This window comes from Acipenser ruthenus, chromosome 3, assembly GCF_902713425.1.
Source record: "Acipenser ruthenus chromosome 3, fAciRut3.2 maternal haplotype, whole genome shotgun sequence".
Classification (NCBI taxonomy): Eukaryota; Metazoa; Chordata; class Actinopteri; order Acipenseriformes; family Acipenseridae; genus Acipenser; species Acipenser ruthenus.
In genome coordinates, this window is record NC_081191.1 from 81182425 (window position 1) to 81208709 (window position 26285).

At 37.6% G+C, this 26285-nt stretch overlaps 1 protein-coding gene across 6 annotated transcripts in view; it reads right to left on the minus strand.

Annotated features, from left to right (window-relative positions):
* Positions 1–26285, minus strand: part of LOC117435599 (uncharacterized protein C8orf34 homolog) — a 145026-nt gene that overhangs the window by 88151 nt on the left and 30590 nt on the right. For all 6 annotated transcript variants that reach the window (XM_059017290.1, XM_034058916.3, XM_059017291.1 and 3 more), the window contains 5 exons: positions 22795–22942; positions 21918–22049; positions 18741–18869; positions 13969–13997; positions 9267–9439 (listed from right to left, as the gene is read on the minus strand). In XM_059017290.1, coding sequence (XP_058873273.1) covers positions 9267–9439; positions 13969–13997; positions 18741–18869; positions 21918–22049; positions 22795–22939 — 608 coding nt within the window. In that variant the 5' untranslated portion in view covers positions 22940–22942. The remainder of the gene's footprint in view (positions 1–9266; positions 9440–13968; positions 13998–18740; positions 18870–21917; positions 22050–22794; positions 22943–26285) is intronic.

The window sequence follows — 26285 nt, forward strand, 5'->3', positions numbered from 1 at the left end:
GTTGGAGTATTGATTTTGTTTACTGTGATGAGGCCACTTTGGAGAAAGAAGTTCTGCACTTGTGTTATCACCAGATATCTAATGGCTAGGGAGAAGGTCTCAGCCAATCAGAATCTAGTATTTTTGCCAATTGTTTCTACCCATTTAATAATTCATATTACACCACAGCTTTTGATTTGAGTAGTAATTCAAATGGAACTAGCCTAAGTTGATTTTATATATATATATATATATATGTATAAAGTAGTGGTGTACAATAGCGATGAATTGTTTTAAGTACAGTTAATTCTTAGGTAAACATTCCTAGTTCTAAAATAAACAAATAATTCAGAATGTGTATCTAAAAAAAAAAAACGATCACTTAAATATACACAAGGCGAGGATAGATTAAATGGCCTGCTGTGTTGAGTGGAGTTATTTGTCATAGGCTTCTTTGTACGTCTTCAGTGATGAAACCGTTCAAAATAGACCTGTTTTTATAGGAATTCCATTTCTGCAACAGTTAATGTATGGGTTAGGGTTACAAGATTACAGTCTAAATGCCTGATCACCTGCCCACCATTATAATAGTATATACTGTGTAAGGTAAGTGGATTCTTCTTGGGATCAATATTGTCAAAAAAGAGGCTTTATTGAATTGAATTGAATTGAATTGAATTGAATTGAAGCTAACAGTGTCAATATATAGTTTAACCTTTGGAAAATTATGCATAACTAAAATAAGGTTCTGTACAAAAAAGTTTTGTACAAATTCAATATCATGAACACATTTTTTTAAAGGGCCTCTTCCTGTGTGTTTGCACATGAACAGTACAGTATGTCTGCCTCGAGATTTTGATAAGGCCTGTACATCCCACTGAATCAGAGGCCGAACACGTTACTATGGAAGCAGGGCCCATTCTTCAATATGGGCGTCCTGGAGCTCCTGTGTTGCACTGGACAGGCTGCTGTGAATCTCTGTAGCATGGTCCAAGCATGCTAAGTAGGGTTCAGGTCAGGAGATCTCGCTGGCCAATCCATCCTCTTGATTGCTTCCTGTGCATGATACGCAGTGACGATCCTTGTTCAATGTGGGCGGGGATTGTCATCAACCAAAATTAAGTTTGGCCAGACTGCATCTGCATAACGTCTCACTGTCGGATGGAGCTTCTCATCTCAGTACCTTATAGAAGTGGGAGTGCCGCTCTGGGTGACATGAAGATGTCCTTTCCTATATGCTGACCAGTCGCCACTATGACAGATCTATTGAGTTTTGCAAAAAGAAACACACCACATTTTCTCCAGGACCAGGCATGCCTGCCAGTGTATTAACACAATCAGCCATTCAATAAGCTGTTTTAAATCTTCATCCCCAGCACAACAGCTTAGAACAGCATTTATAATTAAAGGGCAGCACGTTTTAAAAACAAGGGTACCAGTAAATACAATCTATTACTAGTTCTGCTGCAAAACACATTGTTTTTTTTATTTCCGAATTAAAAACATTCCCTTTTATAACTGTGAGGTAGATCATATGGCTGGTTCGAGTGCATGTGTGTCTTTATAGAAACAGCTGGGACGCACAACAGGAGACGTGTTGTTAAGGAACAAATTGAGCAGGTAGACTTGTCCGGTGCTGAGTTGATAGGGAGGTCCTGATTGGCTGGAGGGCGTGCCTGGGAAGGTTGCGTGGAGCTCAAAAGGCATCTGCACCACAGCACAGCCATAGCCATGCAGAGAGGCACTGAGCGAAAGCTTGCTGTGTTGACATCGAGGAGGAGAGCGTCCGCTCCATGGAGAGAACTATTACACGAAAGCCTTCTACTCCAAGACGGTGCTGGTGAAGGCATTGCCCAGCACAGGCCGTTTGAAGAGGCCAGAGTAGCCGTGAGGATGTTTTCTTTATTAAATGTGGCACTACGGCTACCATTGCTGGTACCCTAGTGTCAGCACCTGTGTTAATTAAATCTGCGTGACTGTGCAGCGTGTCAACACCCACTGCTCTGTGTCCGATTCATTATTATTCATTGATGACCCACACACGTAACAAATCACTCCTGTTACAAACTGACTTCACTGACCTTAATATCAAACAGGGGTTGATATCATTGATTGCTTCTAGTAATATGTAACATTACAAGGCTCCAGTCTGTGTAATTTAAGTCTAATTTAATAAAAGAATAATGTAATGTAATTTAGCTACTTCTGTCACCAGAGCACTGTGCATGATTAATGATTTAATATATTATGCACTCTAATTAGCTGCCTCTATAATGGCCATGCTATTCCCAGTACACATACCCACATCTGTAATTACTGAAGTGTAATATTACCCTGGATACATATAAAAAGGTTGAGCTTAAAGTGCAGATAATGCAAAAACAAAATATCTATATCTATATATTTATATATATATATATATATATATATATATATATATATATATATATATAATTAATCTGGAGAACATGCATTTCTTCACCAGCAGGCACATGAACCTGAACATATTATTAGTTGTTTTATTGAAGTTCGCCACAAGCAGCACTTGCATTCTGATTTATGGCACTATATGTTCAATACTTATTAAAATTACTATCTAGCAGCAGAATTTAGTGGTAATTTGTTTTATGCCTAGAAGGAAGATCACAGTTGTTCCTTTTTTTTCTTGTCAGCATTAATGCATTATTCCACAGCTTGCTTAAAACCGAAAGAGGTAGGCAAAAAACACAAAATGGCAAAATAACTCAAAGGGGGTTATTTTAAAAGGAGATCCGCTGGAGGATCGAATTAGTATAACCGTTTTTTTTCCACCGATTCATTATTTTCTAAAGCTGCCGAAAACACGGCGGGACTCTGTCTGCTAGTTTGGTTCATTAGTTATTCTGCTGGTTGGTCTTTTGGTGGAATACGTAATGCTATAAGAATCTGTGTCGATTTTCTAAAGACAAAAGTGGTGGCTAATGTAAACTTCCACCAGTTAACTTTCCGCCTGCTTCAGCACAGTTAATATGACTCTCTGCCAGCAAGACACTCAACATGGATCCTATGCTAGAAGCAGCTATGTGTGTGTCTGTGTGTGTATTACGATCCCAAGCTGAAATACAATTCTCTTTACCTCAAGCCGATCTGAAGATCCGGCCATTCCTCTGTGTCAAAAGTGAGACTCATTTGAAAAAAAAAACACGTTAATGCAACAATGATGAAGTTGGCTTCTTATTCGGCCAGCTTTTTATTCGCATCCCAGTTTCTTATTTGCTAATATACACAAATGTAACTAGAACTGAATAAGTAACTGGGGTGTTTCAGGGGGTAAATCTCCTCGGGTTACTCATTTCAAAGTTAATACAAACACAGGGGAACCCCTCTACGTCATCCATAAGCATTTATTCAGGCCCAAAACAGAATTTGGTACAAGAACAGCGTGCAAACATGGCACACATAGCAATCTAGACATCGGGTTTAGTGCAACAATTCATAGCAGGTATCCAGAAGTGGAAACTCTGTGCGTGATCCATATGTATTCTTCCCTGTCTAACATGGAATTTGATTTCCTTTGTTATCTTCTGACATCTACTTTTGTATGTATTTTAGTATGTACGATTGTAGGCTATAAATACATACGTTTCAAGTGCCATTGGTGTTTGCAGTTGTTAGTTATTACACATGTATACCATGTATGTAACACTTCATGATATATTTATTAAGATTACACAATTTGTTTATAATTAATTGTTCTCTGAATTCCTCTAATCATGCATTTTCTCTGTTACTCGTTGCTCGCCTCCACAATAAATAAACTCAACATGATTAGAAGTAGCCACCGAAGACTTACAGTATTATAAGAACATTTTATATGCATACAAACGTGTGAAAGTGAAAGTGTACATGAAGTGTGAGGAGAGTCTGACAACATTACAAATACGTTTAGGCAAAATCCACGTCAATGACCTTGATCACATTCCTAATGGAGCTTTGTGTCCATGTACGCCTGTTTTTCATTCTGGTGTGAATAACACAGGTGTTAAAAAGCCAAGGGCACATTGCAAATCCGCAATCACCTGAGGAAGCTTTACTGTAATATCTAATATGCCGTTTTTCAAGATTTCAGTTGTATAATTCAAATAAAATCTACAGTAGATGTCAGCTGTCATGGAATGCATGTGTGCTGAATTCAAATAGGCTACAGTTTCTTGGTAGTAACATTACACTGGGTGCAAATAACAGTATATCATTTTAGCAATACAACAAACGCTCTGTAAAGTTACAAATGGTTAAAACAAGATAATAAATCTCATTCATAACCACAAGTATAGAAAAGGCTAAAATATTTTCATAACTACAAACATTGAATTATCGAGGTATAAGAAATTAAACCTGTACACTCTCTCTGTATCGTCGGCGTCACAGACATGGTCTGTCAACTGTCTTTCAAGGTGAGTTATATACGGTTTCATTAATTAAAACCCTATTTTTCCAAGTGCAGATTAACTGCAAGAAAATACCAAAATCAATGATACATGCCTATTTCTTGATTAACACTGGCGTTATCCTTTACAAACTTTTGAAAATCCTGCCCATAATATCAAAACATTCCAAAATCATAAATATGTGCTAAAACAAAATGGTACAGCAAATGGCACATATGCATCGAAATACTGAATACTGTATTGTTAAACTGAAAATGGTCCCTGAAGAGAAAGCTAACTTACTTTAAGGAATGTATTGTATTTATTGTATGTTCATCCACAACATTAAACACTCAATTATAAATCCTACTTAAAACTAAAAACAGCTGTGTACAATTCCACTCAAATACCATGTTTATATTAGGTGGGTGGTTTGGTCATTTTATTTAAAAGCATATGTCTGCAGCGTATTTATTACCGCATTAACAAGATGCTGAAGTTGGCTTCTTATTCAGCCAGCTTCTTATTCACATTCACATTAGAAAATAGAACCACAGAAAATTATGCATGAAATGTGATCCGCTGGCGACCACATTAGAAAATAGAAAATAAAAAAAAATTCTGCGGATTTTGCCATTTGCACCGAAAATGAAACCCCTTTCGAAAATCGGACCCAAAAAGTCTAAAAAAAAAAAAAAAAAAGAAAAGAAAAAGTGCTGAAACTATTGGGTGATTATTATGATACCTTTACTTTTACCGGTATTCAAATATTTAAAAACATTTAAAAATCGCAACATTTCTTATATTGATTGGATTTATTAGACAAGCTTCATACTTCAAAAAGAGACCCACGTTTAAGAACCCGAAGATGAGTGCTTTACCGTTCTGGTAAGCTTGGCTCTAGCGTTTAACATAACGAAAAGGGCCTTACCCGACAGTAAAGCCCTCTTACGAGGGTTGTATTGCTAATCAAAAAATGTTTTTCTGTTCATTTGTTGTGATTGATTTTATTCAACACTAGTTTTTGTTGCTAATGATTAAAAAATGTTCTTCTATATTCCATAAGATATGCAGTTTGCTCAGAATCTCATATGCGCTCTGGCAGCCTTCAGTCTTCAGTATCCCAGCAGTGGATGATGTCCTGGGCCATAGCCAGCCAAGAAAAAAATCATTGAAGCAGTCGATTTGATAGGCTGTTTGGCTGTGTTCTGACACTCATGAGTATGCAATCCGCAGCCCAATGAACTCAACACAACCCTCAACTCAACTACCAGTGTCAATCACGCACTGTCTGAAATAAACCTTAAAAGTATTCCACGTAGATCAAATACACCAGATGGATATTTAGGGTTGCTGGTTTTCGGGTTTCATTTCTGAGCGCTCTGCCTGCCTTTAATGTTGTAATTAGCATAATTAAACCATCTCAGATTCTTAATTTAATCATGGAAAAATGATAATGACAAGATAAGCTATTTTTCTACCTATACATTCCTAAAACCACAGTGATGATCGTTTCACCCTCGCTGCTTGGAGGTTGTAGCTATAACACTAACTGTTTCATAAAACAAAGACTTCACCCTTGCTAAACTTGTTAAATGAAATTAATAATAATTGCAATGATTAATTATGTGTTTGCATTATAAGAGCACTACTTAAAGCAGAGAAATTCATTTTATTCCACTGCCTTTATTCTGCGTGTTAAACCAGCAAAAAACATATTTAAAAAGGTAGGTACATTCCTCAGAGAAAGAAAGAAAATAATAATAATAATAATAACAATATATATTTTAAATACTGATATTAAATTGAAATGCAGACAGTAGCCTACTATACACATTACTTGACAAAAGTAAATAGACACAATTGAATCAATTTCATTTTACACCCAAGTTTGGGTCTCGGGACCACAGAAGACCCTACATGTATAAGGCATATTTATGTATAGCAAGTTACAGTCTATCGGGGGCAAGCTCCCAAACTCCTCTCTAAAATGATGTAATAATATTCACAACCTGGGTCCTCTAAACTATTGTATAGAATTGTTAAAGTGCAGAAACCACTTCTACTCAAGCGGCTCTGGTGGTATGAACTGAGTCGTATGGTGTCGCTGTAGTCCGCAATGACAGTAAATATTTTGAAGAGCACAGAGGCTATAGATATCAGCGGGACTTGGGAATTAATGTATACACACAACAACAGATTAAATGCATTTTATTTTGCAGCAAAGCAATGTGTAAAAGGGCCTACATAGTATGATTTTAACCAAGGCCTGTGTCTCGGATGCCTCATAGCTGGCTACGGCCTTGATGTCGCGTCGTAGGTATTTCCAAATAATAAATACGTAAAAACTCAATACTTCTACTTACATGGAGATGTTCACCTTATACACAAAAGTGAACATGGTTTGTGACATGTTTGTTTTTATTTAAAACAATAAAAGTAATCAGTAATTGATCTGGGTCACTCAATTTTGTAATGTGTTATTTTTTATGATTTATAGGGGATATGTGCAGCTATGGCCAAAAGTTTTGCATCACCCTATAGAATTATCTAATTTTGCTTCATGAAGTCAAATGATTAATATTACATTAAAATATTGAATTACATACCACTTTGTAGTTTTCCCATATACTTAATTAAATGTTGTAAAAGTACCAAGCGATGACCAGAGGAGTTTTTGTTGCGATGACCAGAGGAGTTTTTGTTGCGATGACCAGAGGAGTTTTTGTTGCGCCAAGATGTATCTCTTTTATTATCCAAACAGGAGTGAGGCACACAGCAACAGAATTGAACTCTGTACAATTGTGACCATAAATAAACAAGACCACACCACAAAACGTTTTTTTTTTTTGTTTTTTTTTCTGAAAAATTAGGCAATATTCTGAAAATCAGGTTCCCCCTCAGCCCTTTACACAGCTTTAACCAGCTGAAAAACAACCCAACTGAGTGTGGGGCTTGATACAGGCTATTTATACCCAAACTTAGCCCCTCCCCTTGGAACATACCAAATAAGTAAATATAAAAATATGTATATCTTGCTTTAAAATTAGGCAATATATAACAATGTAATTGCTTTTAAACTAGTCCTACATACACATTATTGTTTTTCATGGCTGAGGTACTTGCATGGACTATAAAAGCATTGTTCTTCCTTTTATACTTCCCTCCCCATAGACTTGCATTATGCACGTCCCCTATCATTTTCAAAAAGCCGTGCTGGCCCCCTTTGTCCACTCACACACACACAGAGAGAGAGAGACAGGCAACCCCAAAATCAGTAAGTTTTACTTTCATCTTTCCTAAATCTTAGTTAAAGAAATTATGCTAACTTCCCGGTTAGATCACCGTATAACTCAGCAGGATCAATTAATGCTGGATCAATTAATTTACTTTCTTAAGAGATGCTGCAAGTTGATTGAGCGTAGGCCTCCATTCAGCTCCACCATCATTGCACTGTTCAGATTCAAACAAACTTTTTTTTTCCTTTTCTTTTAGGAACCTGATCTCCCCCTGGACCCAGGATCCCAGCTCCCCACATTGGTAAGTACATTCTCGTTTCACGTTTTACCATTTAGTTTACAGTTATTAAGCCGGCAGATAAAGAAAGAAAATGCTTACAGGAAGTCCCTATTGCAGTGCATTCTATGTTATAAACAATGTATTATAGTTCCCATTACTCAGTAACGGAGAATTCAGTTCGTTACAGGTGGTATCGAAGAGCCCTGCTTACTGGGCACCCAGGAGTGGTGAGCTGATGATGTAATAGCTAAGCTTCATGTACTTATCACACCCTTATCTAACTTTTGCCCATTAATAAACAAATGGAAAATGGTTTAGTAAACTGTAACAGGGGACTTGCTACAATGCACGAAGGAATGACTGATGATGATGACGTGGATGCGTGAACACTGCGTGATTGACAGGCGACTGAGACAGGAAGGTTGAGATTGACACGCACCGCAGGAGTGCAGGTTTATTTACATAGACGTACAGACAGAAACCCCACCTGACGGTACCAGCAATGGGAGCTCACATGGGACATACAGCCCAGCGTACAAAAGGCAAAATAAACACTGTACAAAAACTACAAAACAAAAGGTGTCCTGAAGACAGCTCGTGCTGCTCCACTAGCAAATGGAGGTCCCGCTTCCAAACCTGTCTGTTATACTGGGTGGGATCTACTATCCCGAAACTAACTCCCTGTCCCTCGGGCAGTTCACCCAACTCCAACCTCGGATATACATATGATCGCTGTTTCATTGCAGTTTCCTTCTCCCAGAACAAAGCCCTTAAACACCTCCCGAGATCGGAATATACACACGGTGGTACTTTGTTTACTGAATCCAGTCTTTCAGCAGCAGAGACGGACTGATGCTTCTGCAGCAGCAGGTCTCTGACCCCTATGGCTTACAGCAGCCTTGATCTGTATAATCGGGACCCTTTTATTCCTGGAGCTCTGCTACACCACGCCCACCTGCTGATTAGGAGCTCGCAGCTGGTAAACACACACACGCTGCTCGTTCCCGCAACTAAACACACAGCAGGCAGGCTGCTACACACAGAGGATCAGGTTCCCCATTAAAGTGAATCCCGTTCTTATTTATACAATCACTACACACTTATTTACAATATTCAATCACAGAAGGCCCCTCCTTATGTGCCTGGCCCCAGCCCTGTTACATAAACAAGTGTATTTGCCTGGATGAGGGTTCACCTCTCTGCTTTCAGCCTTGGTCCATTAGCTTCTCCCTACTCGTGCTGATACTACCCACATACTAAGACGTTCGCCATCCTATGACCCTATATCGTCTCACACAGAAGTCAATTGGTATGAAATGTACTGTAGCCCTCTGTCATCTCTCCACCAAAGTAAAAACTTACCTTCCTGCGGGACTGCCACTGCTGTCCTCACCTCCCCGCTGCTCACTCTTATTTTTAGGCACAGGAGGCTGTAACATCTCAGCTGCCAGTGGATCAGCATCATTCTCTTCACGACCAACCCACTCTCCTATTACTCGGGGTCTCAGAAGAGAGGAGTTATAGGTTCTTGGGTCCTAAACAAAGTATGATAACACAGCTTCAGTATTATACATTATAGATACCATTCAAGAGAGAGCTGGGGAATAAGAGACATACTAGTTTATTTTCATTGCACACCTTGATGTTTAGCAGCATGTCTACTGCATGCTGCATGTACATTAATTGTTTACCAGTACAGTACCTTCACTATTTAAATTGAAGTGGGTTGCTGTAATAGAAACTTATCACCTATAAAAGATTTTAAAAAAACGTTACCGTTTTCTGAAGTGGAGTCATGCCGGGGAGTTGAGTTCCGATAGTGCTTCTTGCTAACTTTTGGATTTATTTGTGTCAAGAATACCAGGCTATTATCTGCAGCATTGAAGTCAATCATGCCTTTTGTGTCTATCTACCTTTGAGCAGGTTTTTCTGCACTCGCTTTACTGAAAAACAAGTACAGGGCCCACGCCACACCACTGAAGATGACCTTCGGCTTTACCTTAGTAGCACAGAGCCCCATTTGAGGGACTTCTGTGCAGCCAAACAACTCCACCTCTACCATTAAGTAAAAAATGTATAATGTTTTCATTTTACTGCTGGCTATAAAAATTGTCTTGCGATTGTATTGTGAATTAAAAATAACCAATGACTAAATATTAGTGCTGTTGATACTGCATGTTTTATTCATCAATTCTAACTATTCTGTAATAACACAGGGTAGTGGGATCCTGTAGTAATTTGTGTTGCTATAAGGGGGTCACAGTGCAAATAAGATTTGAGAACCGTTGGCTTACACACATGTATATAACAAATTACATGGATTTTAAACCTGCCTCCATTAAACCCAACTGTCTACAACATCCAACAAGATTTCAACTTTTAAATAATCAGTAAATTATTAAACAAAATTAAAAAAAAAATAATAAGATGACATTAATTTTCTCCATCTTGTACTGAAGAGAGTGAACTTTGATGCAGCTTGTATCTTTTTCGCTGAAGACATTTTAAGGAAATTGTGCATCTCTATGCAGTGTGTTCAACCATTTACTGGACGCAAACTAAACCGACTGCCAGGTTCCTAAATGCAGTGTAACAAGTAGTGCATCAATAAGGCAAACGTTTGCTGTATTTATTTCTAAGTGGGAAAAAAAGTATATTTACACTACTCTTTCAGAATGAGAATTTTCACAGGGGACGACATATTAGATGGTAACAGGTACATTTTACAACTCATGAAATCTGTGCTAACCATAAAAAAAAAATACAGCGTTAATCCTTGGTACAATCATCTGGTTATAAGCATGTACCTAATAGTGAAATAAAAGTTACTTAAGTTAAAAATATTGTTTTATCTGTGTATTGTTTAATGAGATTTAAAACAAATACAGATAAATACCAATATTTTAGTTTCTAGATTTTCGACTTTTTCTAATTGCTGTTTAAATAATCAATTAAAGCACTCAGGTTAAAAAAGGGTTGGGCTCCCCCACCAATGTAGACTCCCGGCTCTTTTGTTGAGGCTCTTCGGTTTGCTGGCGCTTCTTGCTGGCGCCGAAATAGGCTGCTTGATTAAATGTTACAACTGCATGGCAAAAGAACCAACTAAACTGTGTGGAAACCAATCAAATAGCAAATCAACTTCTAATCAATTTAACCACTCACCTGGTACTAATCACACACTAACTCAGCTAATTCAAACACCACCTTACAATGTTACCAAATGTAGTTAGTTTAAATTAGTACATAGGCATACAGTATTGGGCCTATGTACTAAGACTTCTGCATGCACAAATATCAAGTTGTGCGTGCGCAAAATTGCAACATAAGTACGAAAGAGAAATGCCCAGTGCATAACTTTACGCCCCCGCAGAAAGATGCTCCAGGGAATATGCAGACAGGTCATTAGCATCTCATTGACCTCTGAGATGCTCCTGATTACACATGCAGAGCAGATGTGTCTGTGCATAACAATATGTACTAAGTGAGCATCTAATTGCTGCATTACTTGCACATGCTTAACTTTGCTCTGCTTAGGACTTGGCGTAAATGATGTGATGGGGCTATAAAAAGGTGTGCTTGTGTGAGTGTGTTCTCCAGACAGAGATGCGAGACAGGAGAGGTCGAGGGACATACAGCCCCACTAGCTGCCCAATACGTAGCTGCCTGCCACAACCAAAGGGGCACACAGTGACACTACATAAGGAGCACAACTTGGGAGGAGAGTAAATATACTACTTGTAGCCACTGTATTATTTATTAGATAGATCAATAGATAGATAGATATCATTATTTATTTTAATTATTTTCTTTATTATTATTTATTTTTTATCATTAACAGTATTCGCTTCCCTTCAATTTTATCACTTTGTTTTTTACTTATTCTCTCATTAATTTGTTTTACTGTATTTTATAAATCAGTTTGTTTATGAAAATATATACATCATTTATGATGCAATGTATATATACATGTATGTATTGTATAATTGCTTTGGCATCACCTGCTATTGTAAGTCATGCCAATAAAGCACCATTGAATTGAATTGAATTGAATTGATAAGTCATGAAAAGTCATGCCTTACAGTACTTCTGGCATGGGCAGATGTGCCAATAACATACAAACGTCATACGTCACTGCCTTTAATGAGATATTTTTTTATACCAAGAATGCATACATCAATAATATACTTATTTCATTTGTAAATACACAAAAACAAATGATGACGTCTCTGACTCAGGACCTGCATTTGTGTGGCTTAATTTGTTTACTATGGGCTCTATTAAAAGTAAATTGTATATTTTATTGTAAAGCGGTCAGTGTTTTCGCTGTCGCTCGTCACTCTCGCCAGTTACAAATGTTTTTTGACAGTGACAAAGAAGAAATCAGCCCAGAAGTCACTAGTGACGACTGCTTCTGTTTTGTATAATTTGTTTCATTTTTCAATCACTGTTTAATAGGATGTTAGTAGTTAAAACACAACCGCACAATATGATAGAGACACAGATAAAGCAGAAGATCACACTGCTGGAATATCTATGGAACTATAAAAAATAGACCTCAGTGATTCTTGCTAATTCTGCATTTTTGTCATTTGCTAATCTTAAAACGAGTGCATCTCCAGGCAGAATGTATCTATTTTCTGAAACAAGTTGTGTGTACAGTACTGTAGTGACTACATCTTCCTTACAGGGAGAGCAAAGCAAACAGTTTTGTTCAAGGAATGTATAGCTAGAATATTTTTTCTTGTTTGCTTGGAAAATACTAACAAGGACTGTCAGTATACATCAGAATGCAATATAAAGCGTGCATGTGTATGTAGATATGTTTTAAACGTTGACACCTGCAAAGCATTTCAATGTTCATAAAAACGTACCAAAAGCACATCCCTAAACTGTAGGTCCAAATGTTGATTAGAGCAAATGTTTCTTCATCCCTGCTGCAATCTGGCTCATGCTGTGTCTCAATCAAACAAAAATATGGCTAAAAAGAATAAACAGAAATGTTCGTTGCGGAAGTGAAACCTTCACTAGCCAGAACCCGGGTCTGGACCCAGGTAGCAGTGCCAGTGTGAAAGGGGCTTTAGAATCTTTGCAGTTTTCAGACTTCAAAGTAACACCAAAGTTATGTCTTAGACATTATATATAATAAATAACTTTCTGCCTCAGGAATTCAGATAGCTCTTTACTTTTTTCCATATTGACTTATTGATAATGACAGCAATCATCCTATGCCTAACCCCTTTTATACTCTCTGAGAATGTTCATCTACAATCCAGCATTTCCTAGACTTTTCTAGAATTAGGTTCTGCATTATCATATTGAAATTTCTAGCACCTTGTAGACAATACTACAAACTTTTTTTCCCTCATCCACAAAAGCAAAACTTTTGCTACAAAAGATTTTTCCTGGAATTCTTTGTTTTCGAGAAATTTCTAGAAATAATAAATTTCCTTGGGGTATGTAAACCTTTGATTACAACTGTCTATATGTATACAGTACATACAGGAGGACAGACAAAGACGACTCCAAATTGTTACACATACACATCTGTACTAAATACATGTTGTTAGCAAGTTCATCTACATCTACTTAGATATATGTAAAAAGTCAAGTGCGACGGACAGACGGCCTTCATATACCCCAGATTCTGATACGATTGATAATTTCTGCTACAGAATGCCCTTAGCTAGTTTCATCACAATTTGATAAGTGATTCTCTAGATGCATGTAAAACGCTAGTGAGACATACTGTATGGAAGTACATGCAATATGGACGAACTGATGGCTCCACATTATCCCAGTCTCTGAGGGATAGGCATTCCCACCGGGGGGTAACAGTCATCCTTTATAATCAACAAGAAGTCATTTGTGCTGCTGCGTGTATACATGACAAGAAAATCTCAGCTGGCATCTTAACTGCAGTACACAATGATGATGATGATGAGAGAACCGCTATACAGATTAATCAAGAGATCCCAACAACAGAATTCTCCCAGGAAATGCTTGCTGTATCATGGTTCAATAATCAATGTCATTATCACCAACACAATGAATACAAGTACCTTACCTGATCAATTTCATCAGAGACGGCAATGCCTGCAAAACAAGAGAGATTTATGGGAAGCTGGTTTTGAAAACAGCTTGTTAAATACCCCACCCCCACCTTCACACACAAGCTGTCACCAAAATGGGGGGGGGGGGGGGCAGGTTAAACACGTTTCGATGTTATTGTGTTTTTCAACCCCTTTAGTCGAAATTCACACATAGGATACTTTTCTATCACCATTTTATATTTACTGCAAATATCTGAGATTTAAATTGCAGTGTACTTTACAGTAAAAATGTTTGTTAATAAAATACATTGCATATTTATGTGATCCCTGTCATGGATGGGTTGTGAAGACAAAATATCACATACAGAAATCATCATTATTATTATTATTATTATTATTATTATTATTATTATTATTATTGACGTGGGCGGCACGGTGGCGTAGTAGTTAGCGCTGCTGCCTCACAGCGCCGGCCTAGGGTACTGTCTGTGTGGAGTTTGCATATTCCCCCCATGTTCGTGTGGGTTTTCTCCGGGTACTCCGGTTTCCTCCCACAGTCAAAAAACATGCTGCCCAGGTTGATTGGTCACTCTAAATTGCCCTCTGTGTGAGTGTGTGAGTGAGTGTGTGTGTGTGTGTGGTGCCCTGCGATGGACTGGCGTCCTGTCCAGGATGTAGTCTCGCCTTGCGCTCTGTGTATGCCGGGTTAGGCTCCGGCTCACCGCGACCCTGTAAAGTAGTAAGCGGTCAATGATAATGGATGGATGGATGAATGGATTATTATTGACTTCCTTATATGTCAATTATTTAAATCATCTGTCAAATTATTTAAAAAATGTTAATTCAATGGTGTTTTTGTTATTGTTATGTACTTTGTTATCTACCAAAATTACATAAAAAAAAAAAAAATTAACAGAAATCAGTATCAATTTAGGATCTTGATAGAAACAGCATTCTTGGTTTCATTAACATTCATGTGAGCCTGAAGACTGTCTTGGGAGATACTTTGCAGAACTGTTTGTTATAATTTGCCAGTGTTGTCAAGGATATTTAATGCCCATAAAACTAGAAACACTTCTGAATTATCTGCATGTCTTTCCACTTTCTTACTGTGAAACATCTGACACAATCCTGACAGCCTCTGACACTGCTTTCATCTGACACCACATTCATTACAGATTCGGTAATCAAGGAGCTTGGCACTGCATGACTGACAATGTTATTAATTTCAATTGACTAATTGAATTTATCTATATCCTCTCAGTCTGCATAAACATGCCTCATAAATTATAATGGCGTGTGCTTAGATGAGGATTGTAAAAAAGTGGAACTGTTTAAATGGCTGACTGCTTGAAGAAATGCATCGGTAACACTTTATATTAAGGTGCTGCTTATTAATGTTTTACCAATGCATCCAATAGGAACTGTAAAGGACATAAAAGCTGTAAAGCACTAGAAACAAAACAGAGGTATACAAATAGATGCATAGCAGTAAACACTAGATAACATATAGATACTTTACAAGGCCTCATTGTTTCTTTGGTCATAATTAGCTAGAAAAAGAATCCACTACACATATGTCCATTAACTATATAGGCCTCAAATGTGCATTTTTTACAGAAGCAATTTTTAAACCATTGTATCTTGTACTGCGCCACGTTAAAGCAATCCCTGTTTGCAGTTCTTGCTTCAGACAGTCTTGCACTTCCATGGTCATTTCACCTGGAAATTTAATTTGTCCCGCCTCTTCGGGGTCTTGTTTCCTGTCAGTAACCAACCAGCTACTTCCTCGAATGACTGGCATGATGTGCAGACAGGAAGCTACTGGACTCCAAAGACACTGCTCAGGTGAAATGACCTCGGGAGTACAAGCGTAACATATTTCCTGAAGGACAAGGATAGCAAATGGAACTTGTTTTTACAAACTGAGACCCCCTTTTTTTACATAGTATAGTAAGTTTTAATATAAAAATACATGTTTGGTATTATGCTTATTTTTAAAAAAAACTGCACATTTGTGACACATAGTAAATGAAAGTACATGACAGTTAAGATTTCTGAAAGTATTTTGTAGCGACATCCACTTTAAGACTGTCCAAACTGATAATATGGCTTGAACTCCACTCCCCTGTAACATGTTTTTATTGAGAAAAAACACAGTGACACGTGGCTGTCACCTTTTGTAATTCGAATTTCCTTAAAAAAATGTGGTGCAAATGATATTTTGGTGTGAAGACCTAATGACTGTATAATGTGTGAATCATGAAAGTCTTTATCATTGTGTTAATTTGGGACCTGTTTATTATCATTTTATATGGGCTTCTCATAAATACTACAGTAGAAGGGTAACTTTGTGCATGATATCAGCTTTTGAACCACTGCATACTTTACCCCCTTTATAGTATCTCTTACAAAAAGTAAACACCTGGTGGACACATTTTGTACTTCTGAAAATTACAATATCATTGGTCTGCCAACCCAAAGTGCAGATTGAGCCTTACAAGTTATTAACATGTATTTTAATCAATCAGTTATTTACATCCTTACACTGTGTCATGTTTTATCATATTTTAAAACATTTTAAAGAATTCCTACAAGATTGTAGTTTTTGGTTTCAGAGGTTGTTAGTTGTCGTTATCTGAAATGTCATTTAGTTTCGGAATATTTAACGGAGCGACTAAATGCAGGTTACTCCCTGATAAAGATTATATTCCTGTACTTTCCTTTGAAATGCATCGGCTATCTAATACCATCTTGATCTTCTCAAGATAATAAATAAATGTCAAAAGTCTCTTTCTAAAAACACGTACGTTTTTTAAACACTTTTCAAAATGCACTTATTGAGAGAACAACCTTTAAGGGAATTTGCTGATTAATCATGTAAAATTATCTAACTTTCATATCACTTTAATTGAAATGAAACCTGCAAAGGGTTATACAGACGTGCTCAAATTTTTTGGTACCCCTCCACAAAAAATGAAGAATGCACAATTTTCTCTGAAATAACTTGAAACTGACAAAAGTAATTGGCATCCACCATTGTTTATTCCATATTTAATAGAAATCAGACTTTGCTTTTGATTTTTTATTCAACATAATATTGTAAATAAGAAAACAAATGAAAATGGCATGGACAAAAATGATGGGACCGCTAACCTAATATTTTGTTGCACAACCTTTAGAGGCAATCACTGCAATCAAACATTTTCTGTAGCTCTCAATGAGACTTCTGCACCTGTTAACAGGTAATTTGGCCCACTCTTCCTGAGCAAACTGCTCCAGCTGTCTCAGGTTTGATGGGTGCCTTCTCCAGACTGCAAGTTTCAGCTCTTTCCATAGATGTTCGATAGGATTCAGATCAGGACTCATAGAAGGCCACTTCAGAATAGTCCAATGTTTTGTTCTTATCCATTCTTGGGTGCTTTTAGCTGTGTGTTTTGGGTCATTATCCTGTTGGAGGACCCATGACCTGCGACTGAGACAGAGCTTTCTGACACTGGGCAGTACGTTTCGCTCCAGAATGCCTTGATAGTCTTGAGATTTCATTGTGCCCTGCACAGATTCAAGGCACCCTGTGCCAGGCGCAGCAAAGCAGCCACAAAACATAACTGAGCCTCCTCCATGTTTCACTGTAGGTATGGTGTTCTTTTCTTTGAAAGCTTCATTTTTTCGTCTGTGAACATAGAGCTGATGTGACTTGCCAAAAAGCTCCAGTTTTGACTCATCTGTCCAAAGGACATTCTCCCAGAAGGACTGTGGCTTGTCAATATGCATTTTAGCAAATTCCAGTCTGGCTTTTTTATGTTTTTCTGTCAAAAGTGGAGTCCTCCTGTGTCTTCTTCCATGGAGCCCACTTTCGCTCAAAAAGCGACTGATGGTGCGATCAGAAACTGACGTACCTTCACCTTGGAGTTCAGCTTGTATCTCTTTGGCAGTTATCCTTGGTTCTTTTTCTACCATTCGCACTATCCTTCTGTTAAATCTGGGGTCGATTTTCCTCTTGCAGCCACGCCCAGGGAGGTTGGCTACAGTTCCATGGACCTTAAACTTCTTAATAATATTTGCAACTGTTGTCACAGGAACATCAAGCTGCTTGGAGATGGTCTTGTAGCCTATACCTTTACCATGCTTGTCTATTATTTTCTTTCTGATCTCCTCAGACAACTCTCTCCTTTGCTTTCTCTGGTCCATGTTCAGTGTGGTGCACACAATGATACCAAACAGCACAGTGACTACTTTTCTCCATTTAAATAGGCTGAATGACTGATTACAAGATTGGAGACATGTGTGATACAAATTAAAGAAACTAATTAGTTTGAAATATCACTATAATCCAATTATTTATTATCTTTTCTAAGGGGTACCAACAAATGTGTCCAGGCCATTTTCGAATATCTTTGTAGAATAAGCAATAATTCATCTCTTTTCACAGCTTCTTTGCTTTATTCTATGACATACCAAAGGCATGCAAGTATACATGATAAAATAGCTTTTAATTTCATCACTTTTCAGGAGGAATGAAGCATTATTTCAATGAACTGTAAGGGTACCAACAAATTTGAGCACGTCTGTACATCTATGAAACTAATTATGGATGTAGGCAATATGAAGATCCCACATAGTATACAAATAAACTAAGGCCAAAATATACTGCAAGAGGGGACAGCATCAGTTTAGATTTAATCATAATTGTAACCTTTATAGGAGGTAAATAAATAAACCAATATATATATAGTTTTTACTATCTGTCCTGTTTTATGGGAAGCGAGTAGTATAGCACACTTACAGCGTGACAGGTTCTCCAGTGCCTTTCCAAGCTTTCTGCTTTCCTGCAGGATCAGGTTCAGTTCATCAAAGTCTCGGCTCTCGGGTTTAGTACTCCAGTCCCACCCAGGATGCTCAATTGACCTTGGTACTGAAAAAAAAAGCCGGATACAAGAAACATAGCCCTCATCATTAAACTGATTACCAACGATAACCAAGGTTTGCTCCTTGGTCCAAGAGACCGGTGTTTAGTGGTTCTGTAACTAATATAACGCGCCCACTAAACTTCAACTTGCAAAATCCTTTTGTTCCCTTGAAGCCACCAAGATGCATGCTAGTCTAAACCTGATGATTCCAATGTCTACAAAATACATATTCTTTCAATGAACAGACCCAGTCTAAAGCATGTTTGAATCTCTTCAAAAGTAGATTTGCTATGAGAGTAGTATAAACGAAAGCCAAAACAGTTATTTATTTATTTATTTTTTCTACAATGCTGCCTTTAATACATTTAACTTAAAGTGTAAAATTTGACAGCTAAAAAAGACATAAGTATACCTCAGTCAGTGGAGGGTCCTTAGAGGAGGCAAGGAATGCAATGCATCCTCAATTTCAAAGTAAAAAAATAAAAATAAAATTCTAAAAAAAATAGATCAGACTCAAGTCAGAGATATTAATGACAAGTCTTTTTTTTATTTTCTATTACACAAGTAATATTACAATTACTAGGAAACTGCACAATAAAAACCCACCCAACAAAACATTATCCAATCACTGGTTGGCCATGTTGTCTTTGCAGCCAATCATAGTAAGAATAAGAAATTGTAAGCGAGTAAGGTTGTAGCGTAAACACCCCCCCCCCCACACACAAATCCAACGGCAACCATCGCGGACCACGTTTTTTTGTTTTTTTTTGTTTTGTTTTTGTTGTTGTGTAAAAGAGAAAAGAGGAAAAAAGACTTAATAAAAGTGCAAATACAATGAAAGTGAAACAAAGTTTCAAAACAAATAATAAAAAAAATACTAAATATACTATTTAAGAACACAGTATATATACAGTTCCGGCAATGTGTAAATCAGTTTGGCAGATTTTACCCGATTGAAGTCAAAGTAGATGCGATAGCCAGAGGTGAAAGTAACTTTAATTTCTTACCAGAGGGTTATTTTCAGGTACGTGTTAAAGTGTTATGCAGCCTAAAAATCTTCCACTAAGAAAGCAGGGAAGTACCCATTCAAATCTGGTACATTATGCTGTTTTCGGTCTTTTACATCTTTAATTGAATTTATCATATTTTTCCCACCATTAAGGAAATAGTATGTGAATATTTATCATCATTTAATTTTTTACTTGTGCAACTGCGTGGCCTTCTCACGCAAAAAAATAATGTATAATTAATGGTAAATGTACCTCTGTTTGACAATAGGAAAACACCCATCACTGATTGCACATGTACCAAAATCTGACTGTGTACTGCTGTCTGACGACATACCACTTTTTAACACTACACCGGCTCTATACTCCAGATCATGGCTTCTATCAAAGTAAAAAAAACAACATCCACAACTTGAACTTTAAGCTTATCTATAAACTTCAGGTACATTCAAACAGTATTCCAATTCCAAAAGGAAAGAAGATAGTGACAGACAAGTTGAAAAGGGCATGTAAACAGAATCTAGCTAGAAAAAAGAATTCGAAATCATCTTTTTTGTATTTTTTTTATTATTATTATTTGTGCATTTTTCCTGAGGGATATCAGACAACGTCCGTTAGGTAAACTGTTCCCCCACTACTACCACTTGTTTAATGAAAATTGATTTGAGTTCGTTTCAAAGACTCAGACTCGAAGTCAAGGATTCGTGACTCGAATGACTCGAGGTTTGAGGACTCAACTACAAGTCTGATTATATATATATTATATATATAAATAAAATGTTAGGACCCAACCCTAAATACGCCCTCATCATAAATTAACCTTGGGGTTAATTAATTTAGAACCCTGAAATATTTTTAATGTCGGGGTGGGGTTGTCTTGCGAAATGACCCCATAGCGATGCAAAAAATGCACTTAACCTGAACCCAATCTGAAGAAGATCATCCGAAAACACAACATAAAATTAAGCGGTGAGCAGCAACATCACAGTGTGCATCGTCTTCCAATTAAAGCTACAGTACGTTAGGTTACTATCATAACCCTGGTTCCCTGAAATAGAAATGCATCCATTACCATATGGGTATGTACCTCTTAAAGACTCTAAACCTAAATAAGATATATCAAAGCTGTTCGCAGTCATAGCCTGCCGCCGAGGGCATAAAAGTACTGTGCTCACAGATCTCTGCGTCACTTTTCCTTCAAGCCTGCTGCAATCATGGACGCAGTGAACTTGAAGGTTAATGGTTACATTTCTATTTCAGGGATGCAGGGTTATGATAATAACCAAACATTCCCTTTCAAGTACAAAATGTAACCATTAGCGTATGGGTGAGTGCACCAAAGCCATCTGTGGCACTATTTGAAAATTGCAGTCCACAAGCGTCGTCCAACCAACCTGAACAACCTGGAGCAAATCTGCCAAGAAGAATGGGCCAAAATCACTCCGACACTGTGTGCAAAGCCGGTACATACTTACCCCCAAAGACTTAAAGCTGTTATTGCAGCGAAAGGTGGCTCTACCAAATATTAATGTGTGGGGTTTGAATACTTATGCAAGCAAGATATTTCAGTTTTTTATTTTGCTTAAAAATATTTCCCAACATAAAACCAATGTCACCTTACAATAATTGATTTTGAGTTTCAGTGTTTTAAAATAAAATATCAAACAGAACGAAATTTCAATGTACCATTTGTAATTCAGTAATATGAGAGAATTGGTCAGGGGTCTGAATACTTTTGCAAGGCACTGTAGAGTGGGGCTGCTCAGAGTTTGTTAAGACACACACAATACACTTCTTGTCAAAAGGTTTGTCTAATTTAATTACCGAGTTTCTTTAATATTAAAAACTGAAACTGATAGCAAACTGAATTCAGAACAACTGATCATTGTCCACAACAGAGAGCCAGTGTCTGGTTGGCCAAGACTCATAATTGCAAGACATTTTTAAAATGTATTTTTACAATCCTCATTTAAGCCTGCGCTGTTTTTTTTTTTTTTTGTGTGTTTTTTTTAAATAAAGTTGGTAAAACGTTAGAAGCTTGCTTACATGACTTTGATTCCGGTGAAGGTGGAGATATGTTGGATACAGCAAGGTCACTTTTTGACTTTTTTGGCTTTTTGGGATTTATCTGCCATGGCTTATCATAGCTTCTGAAATCCCTCCTGGTCCCTTTGATCTCTGAAATGGAAATGTTTATGTGATTTCACCACTCATTGCTTTACAAAGGTACATGCAGTTTCAACTTAAAAAAGGAGGCTGGTTAATCGACACATATACCAGTTATTGTATTGACCGATGAGCTGGTAAATCTACACATTTACCGATTTTACACATGAACAGTAACATTATATATATAATTAATTTTCTTTAAGAATAGTGGTACAAATTGTACATTAAATCAATGAAAAATGCAGCATTGTGTCAGGAGTATTTTCAGGAGATTCAAATTATTGGGGAAAGTTCTTCAGTTGAATGTCACTTCCTTGTCATTGCATCCACACACACATACCCACTTTCAATTTAGGTCAGCATGCCTAAACAGAGACCAGAAAGTTGAAGCTTTTATTTGGATACAATAACAGGAAGTGATTTTTCCTTGATCTTGTGAATTTTAAGGTGATCATTTCGTTACCTTGTTTGTGTGAGCATGTGACTAAAAAACATCAAAACCATGATTAAATGTTGAAAAAAATATGTATGGCACAGAAACAACTATGGTAAGAAACACGTTCCAAACTTACAGAACGTTTCCTTTCTTTTACTTTTAGAAAAAAATTGCCACATTTTGCACTAATGCAAAAGCTTTAGGAACTGGGCCCATGATATACAATATTACATCAAACAGCAAAACTCTAGTAAATTCTTGTAGCGAATGCCAAGTAGTGCAGTTCAGAATCAGAAAGATGAAAGCAGAACAACATACCTGTTGTCCCAGTCTCTGCCCACAAAGCCGCAGATCCTGAGAGAGTTCGTTGGAGCTTGCTCGGACTGCCTTGTTTAGTCAGCAGGTGATTGATTAGAAAGGGAATAGGATGATCTGGGGTCTCACTTATCAGTTTGGTCATCATTTCCTACCAGAGCAAAATGAACAACATTCAGAATGACATGGACTCTTTGGGGATATTAAACACAGCGGGAACATAAAAAAATAGTATGCCATGATCACAGTAAGCATGCATGCTCATCAGAGGTCCACTAAAAAACAAAAGGCATTATTAATTACAGGAAATTTGTATGTTATTGCAGACTAACAAAGTTTACACACTTGACTTGCACAGGTCTCAGAAGGAAATAGGAAATCGGTGTAGCAGAAGTTCTTAATTTCTAACATGGAGCTGAAACATTCTTCCAGTTCAGCACATGCACTTTCATTTGCCAGCTACAGCATCTGTCATTCAAAGAGCCTACTTTGAAATTTGCGGGTTAAGGTGTACGTAAGCTTTTGCTTTAGGTATATGATGGCAGTTACTAGTTTGATTTGAAAATGGAGCGCAAGAGAAATATTGTGCACAATATCCTGGCCGACGGCTGAAGTCTCCGCCGCAGGACAAAGCGGGCCCGTCTGCCTTGCCTTCCAGTGACTCTGTCCAGCTGTGCTGAAGCAGGAGAGGAGATAGCTCAGGCTCTGAATAGTAAGTGCAAGTTAGTTCCGTTCAACTATCTAATGTTTTGTTCTGTGCACATTATTTTTACTCGTAAATTTATGCTATAAAAGTCTGTGTAATATACTTTTATATGCTGCGTTTTCTACGGTTTATTTGAGACCATTTTTAAATTTGTGCAGGTTCTTTATCTTTACACGGTATAGTCCACTGTAACCAAATGTTACTTCAGTTAGAATGTTGGTAACAATGGTTTTGTTGTATGTTGAATATGATAAAGGGGTTTCGCTAAATGAGATGTTTTTCAATGGAATAAATTTTCTGCTTGAATTGAAAAACTAAAGACAGAAAAAAACTGGTAAATTCTTCCTAAAATAAACGTTAATATTAAATCGTCGATTTGGCAAAAAAATTAATCGCAAGCCTACTTATTTGTCCATAAATAACACACTTGTAAGGGAGGCTGTAACTAACAAAATATTCCCCTTTCAGTTCTAGTATCTATATACTGATGCACAATGAAAAGGCAACAGTCTAAGTTTTACATCACGTTTTACATTGGGTAATGTTATTTTCATTTTAAATAGTGAGCAGATAGGTTTGTTGATTGTTTGAGCAGTATTGTTCCTTGGGATAACAAAATACTGAGCTCAAGTCATGTGATTTCATAAAAACAGCAGGTACTCAGCGTTTGGTATTTGAGTTGAAATTGCCAAAATAAGTTGATTAAGAACCTGTATAACTAGCCATTCGAAAAGATACAATTTTAATTAACACAAGAACAGTGAAAGATACGACCATGCCCCGCACTTGTGTAACGAAGATCGCCTGATTGAAGGCGGCCTGTCTGTGAGAAAGTTGACCGGAGAATGACAGGCCACGTCGGAGAATGACGGTCGGAGAATGATGGTCACCACACCAGACCAGGACCATCACATCTGACTGATCCAACAGCGTAATTGTTTTCAGACTGCAGTGGCTACAGCACGATTAATTCCAGGAAGAAATAACCCGCGCATCAGTAGAATGACTGTAGCTTGTGTCTGCATGAAAATGATTTGCTTGCTCAGAGGCCGTACAGGGGCAACATGTTGACAGCTGAGAGACGAAATTGCCATCTTCTGTTGGCCAGAGAACATCTGAGGTGAGAGTGGTGGAGTGTTTAATTCACTGATGCATGCCGTTTTGCCCTGGACAGACCTGACGGAAGACAACGTGTGTGTGTGGTGAGCATTATGCCAACTGTTGTATTGTTCAAGCCAACTGCTGGGGCGGTGGAAGTGTGATGAAGTGGGAAGGAATCTCCTTTAACACAAGAATACCTTTGGCGCAGACTGAGGGCAACCTTACTGCTCAGCGATACACTGACAAAGTCCTTGAGACAACAGTGCTAGGATTACAATTGCACGAGAAAATAATGTTGAGGTCTTGCCATAGCCAGCTTTTTCTCCTGACCTGTCCAATAGAACATCTGTGGGACCAATTTGCCAGCGCCATCCACAGGAGACAACCACAACCAGCAAACCTTCACCAGCTGGCTGCAGCTACACAGGAAGAGTAGCGGAACATCCCATAGCAGTCTATCCAGAGGCTGATCAGGTCTGTGCGTCAACGCTGCCAGGATTTTGTTAATGCTCAGGGAGGTCATACCCGATACTAACTTTTCAATGTTTTCATTTTGACAGTGTGTCACGTTTCGTACTGAAAACGTATGATTCTTTGATCTGTATTTTTGTTCACATTTTCTGTGATTTTGTTTGATATCTTATGTTTAAAATATTTGATTAAATCCATTAGACCTGAGTGTCATGTTTCTTTTGTGCATCAATATATTTTGTGAGCTATGTTGCTCTGTTTATAAGGATGTCTGGCTGAAGTGGTGTATAATGACCGGCAGGAGGTAGAAGTGATGAAGCAAAGCAAGTTTTATTTACAATAAAACAAACAAATACATTTTAAAGAAAACAAAAGCCTAGCCCACTCATTGGGGCCCTTTCTATACTTCTTCAGATCTATCTAATATTTCAGGTTGGTCAATCCAACTCTCAAAAAACAAAAACAAAATGTTCACAAAAGAAAGAAACTGTTTCGCTTATCCACTAGTCTTGTGGATTTTGAAGATGTATTGCCATCCTTGGAATCACCACTGGGGATTGCACATAGGAGAGTTCTAATTCAATTCTTTATTTCCTTAGTTGTTTTGTTTTCCCAGGATTAACTTCTGTTTCCCAGGTACGTATTATTGCATATTGGTTATTACAGGCGAGTGAAAAGATTGCCCGTTATTTTCAGTGTCCAGCCCTCCTTTATTTCTCAAAGGGCTCAGGTGCCACCTGTTGGCCAATATTATTTAAACACCATGTCCATGTTGATAAAGTGTTTTTTAAAACACATTTGATTAAACTTCATTTTGCACACCCCACAGGGTAAACACAACAATGTCTATTTAAAGTGCTGTTTTTCTGGTCTTGCAAAACAGCTCTTTGCAATTCACACGCACACACATTAATTACTCTGTGCTTTAAAATCTTCGGGTTCCAGTGAGCTGTAGTCTTTGAATCTGCACTTAAAATAACATGTTTTCTCAACCATAAAACATGTAGGATACACACAGTTAAATCGGGAGCTTGAAACCTTCGTCACACAGACACTTGCCCTGTTGCCACACTGTTGTAGACTAAGTAACTCTTAATCTTAAAACATACGCTAAGTATACAGCTCACACGCTCAATACACTTGTTCTTTTGTTTCTCTGTATTGCACCACCACAATTACCAACCACCCCATCCAGCTAAACACTCCCCTTTTATCC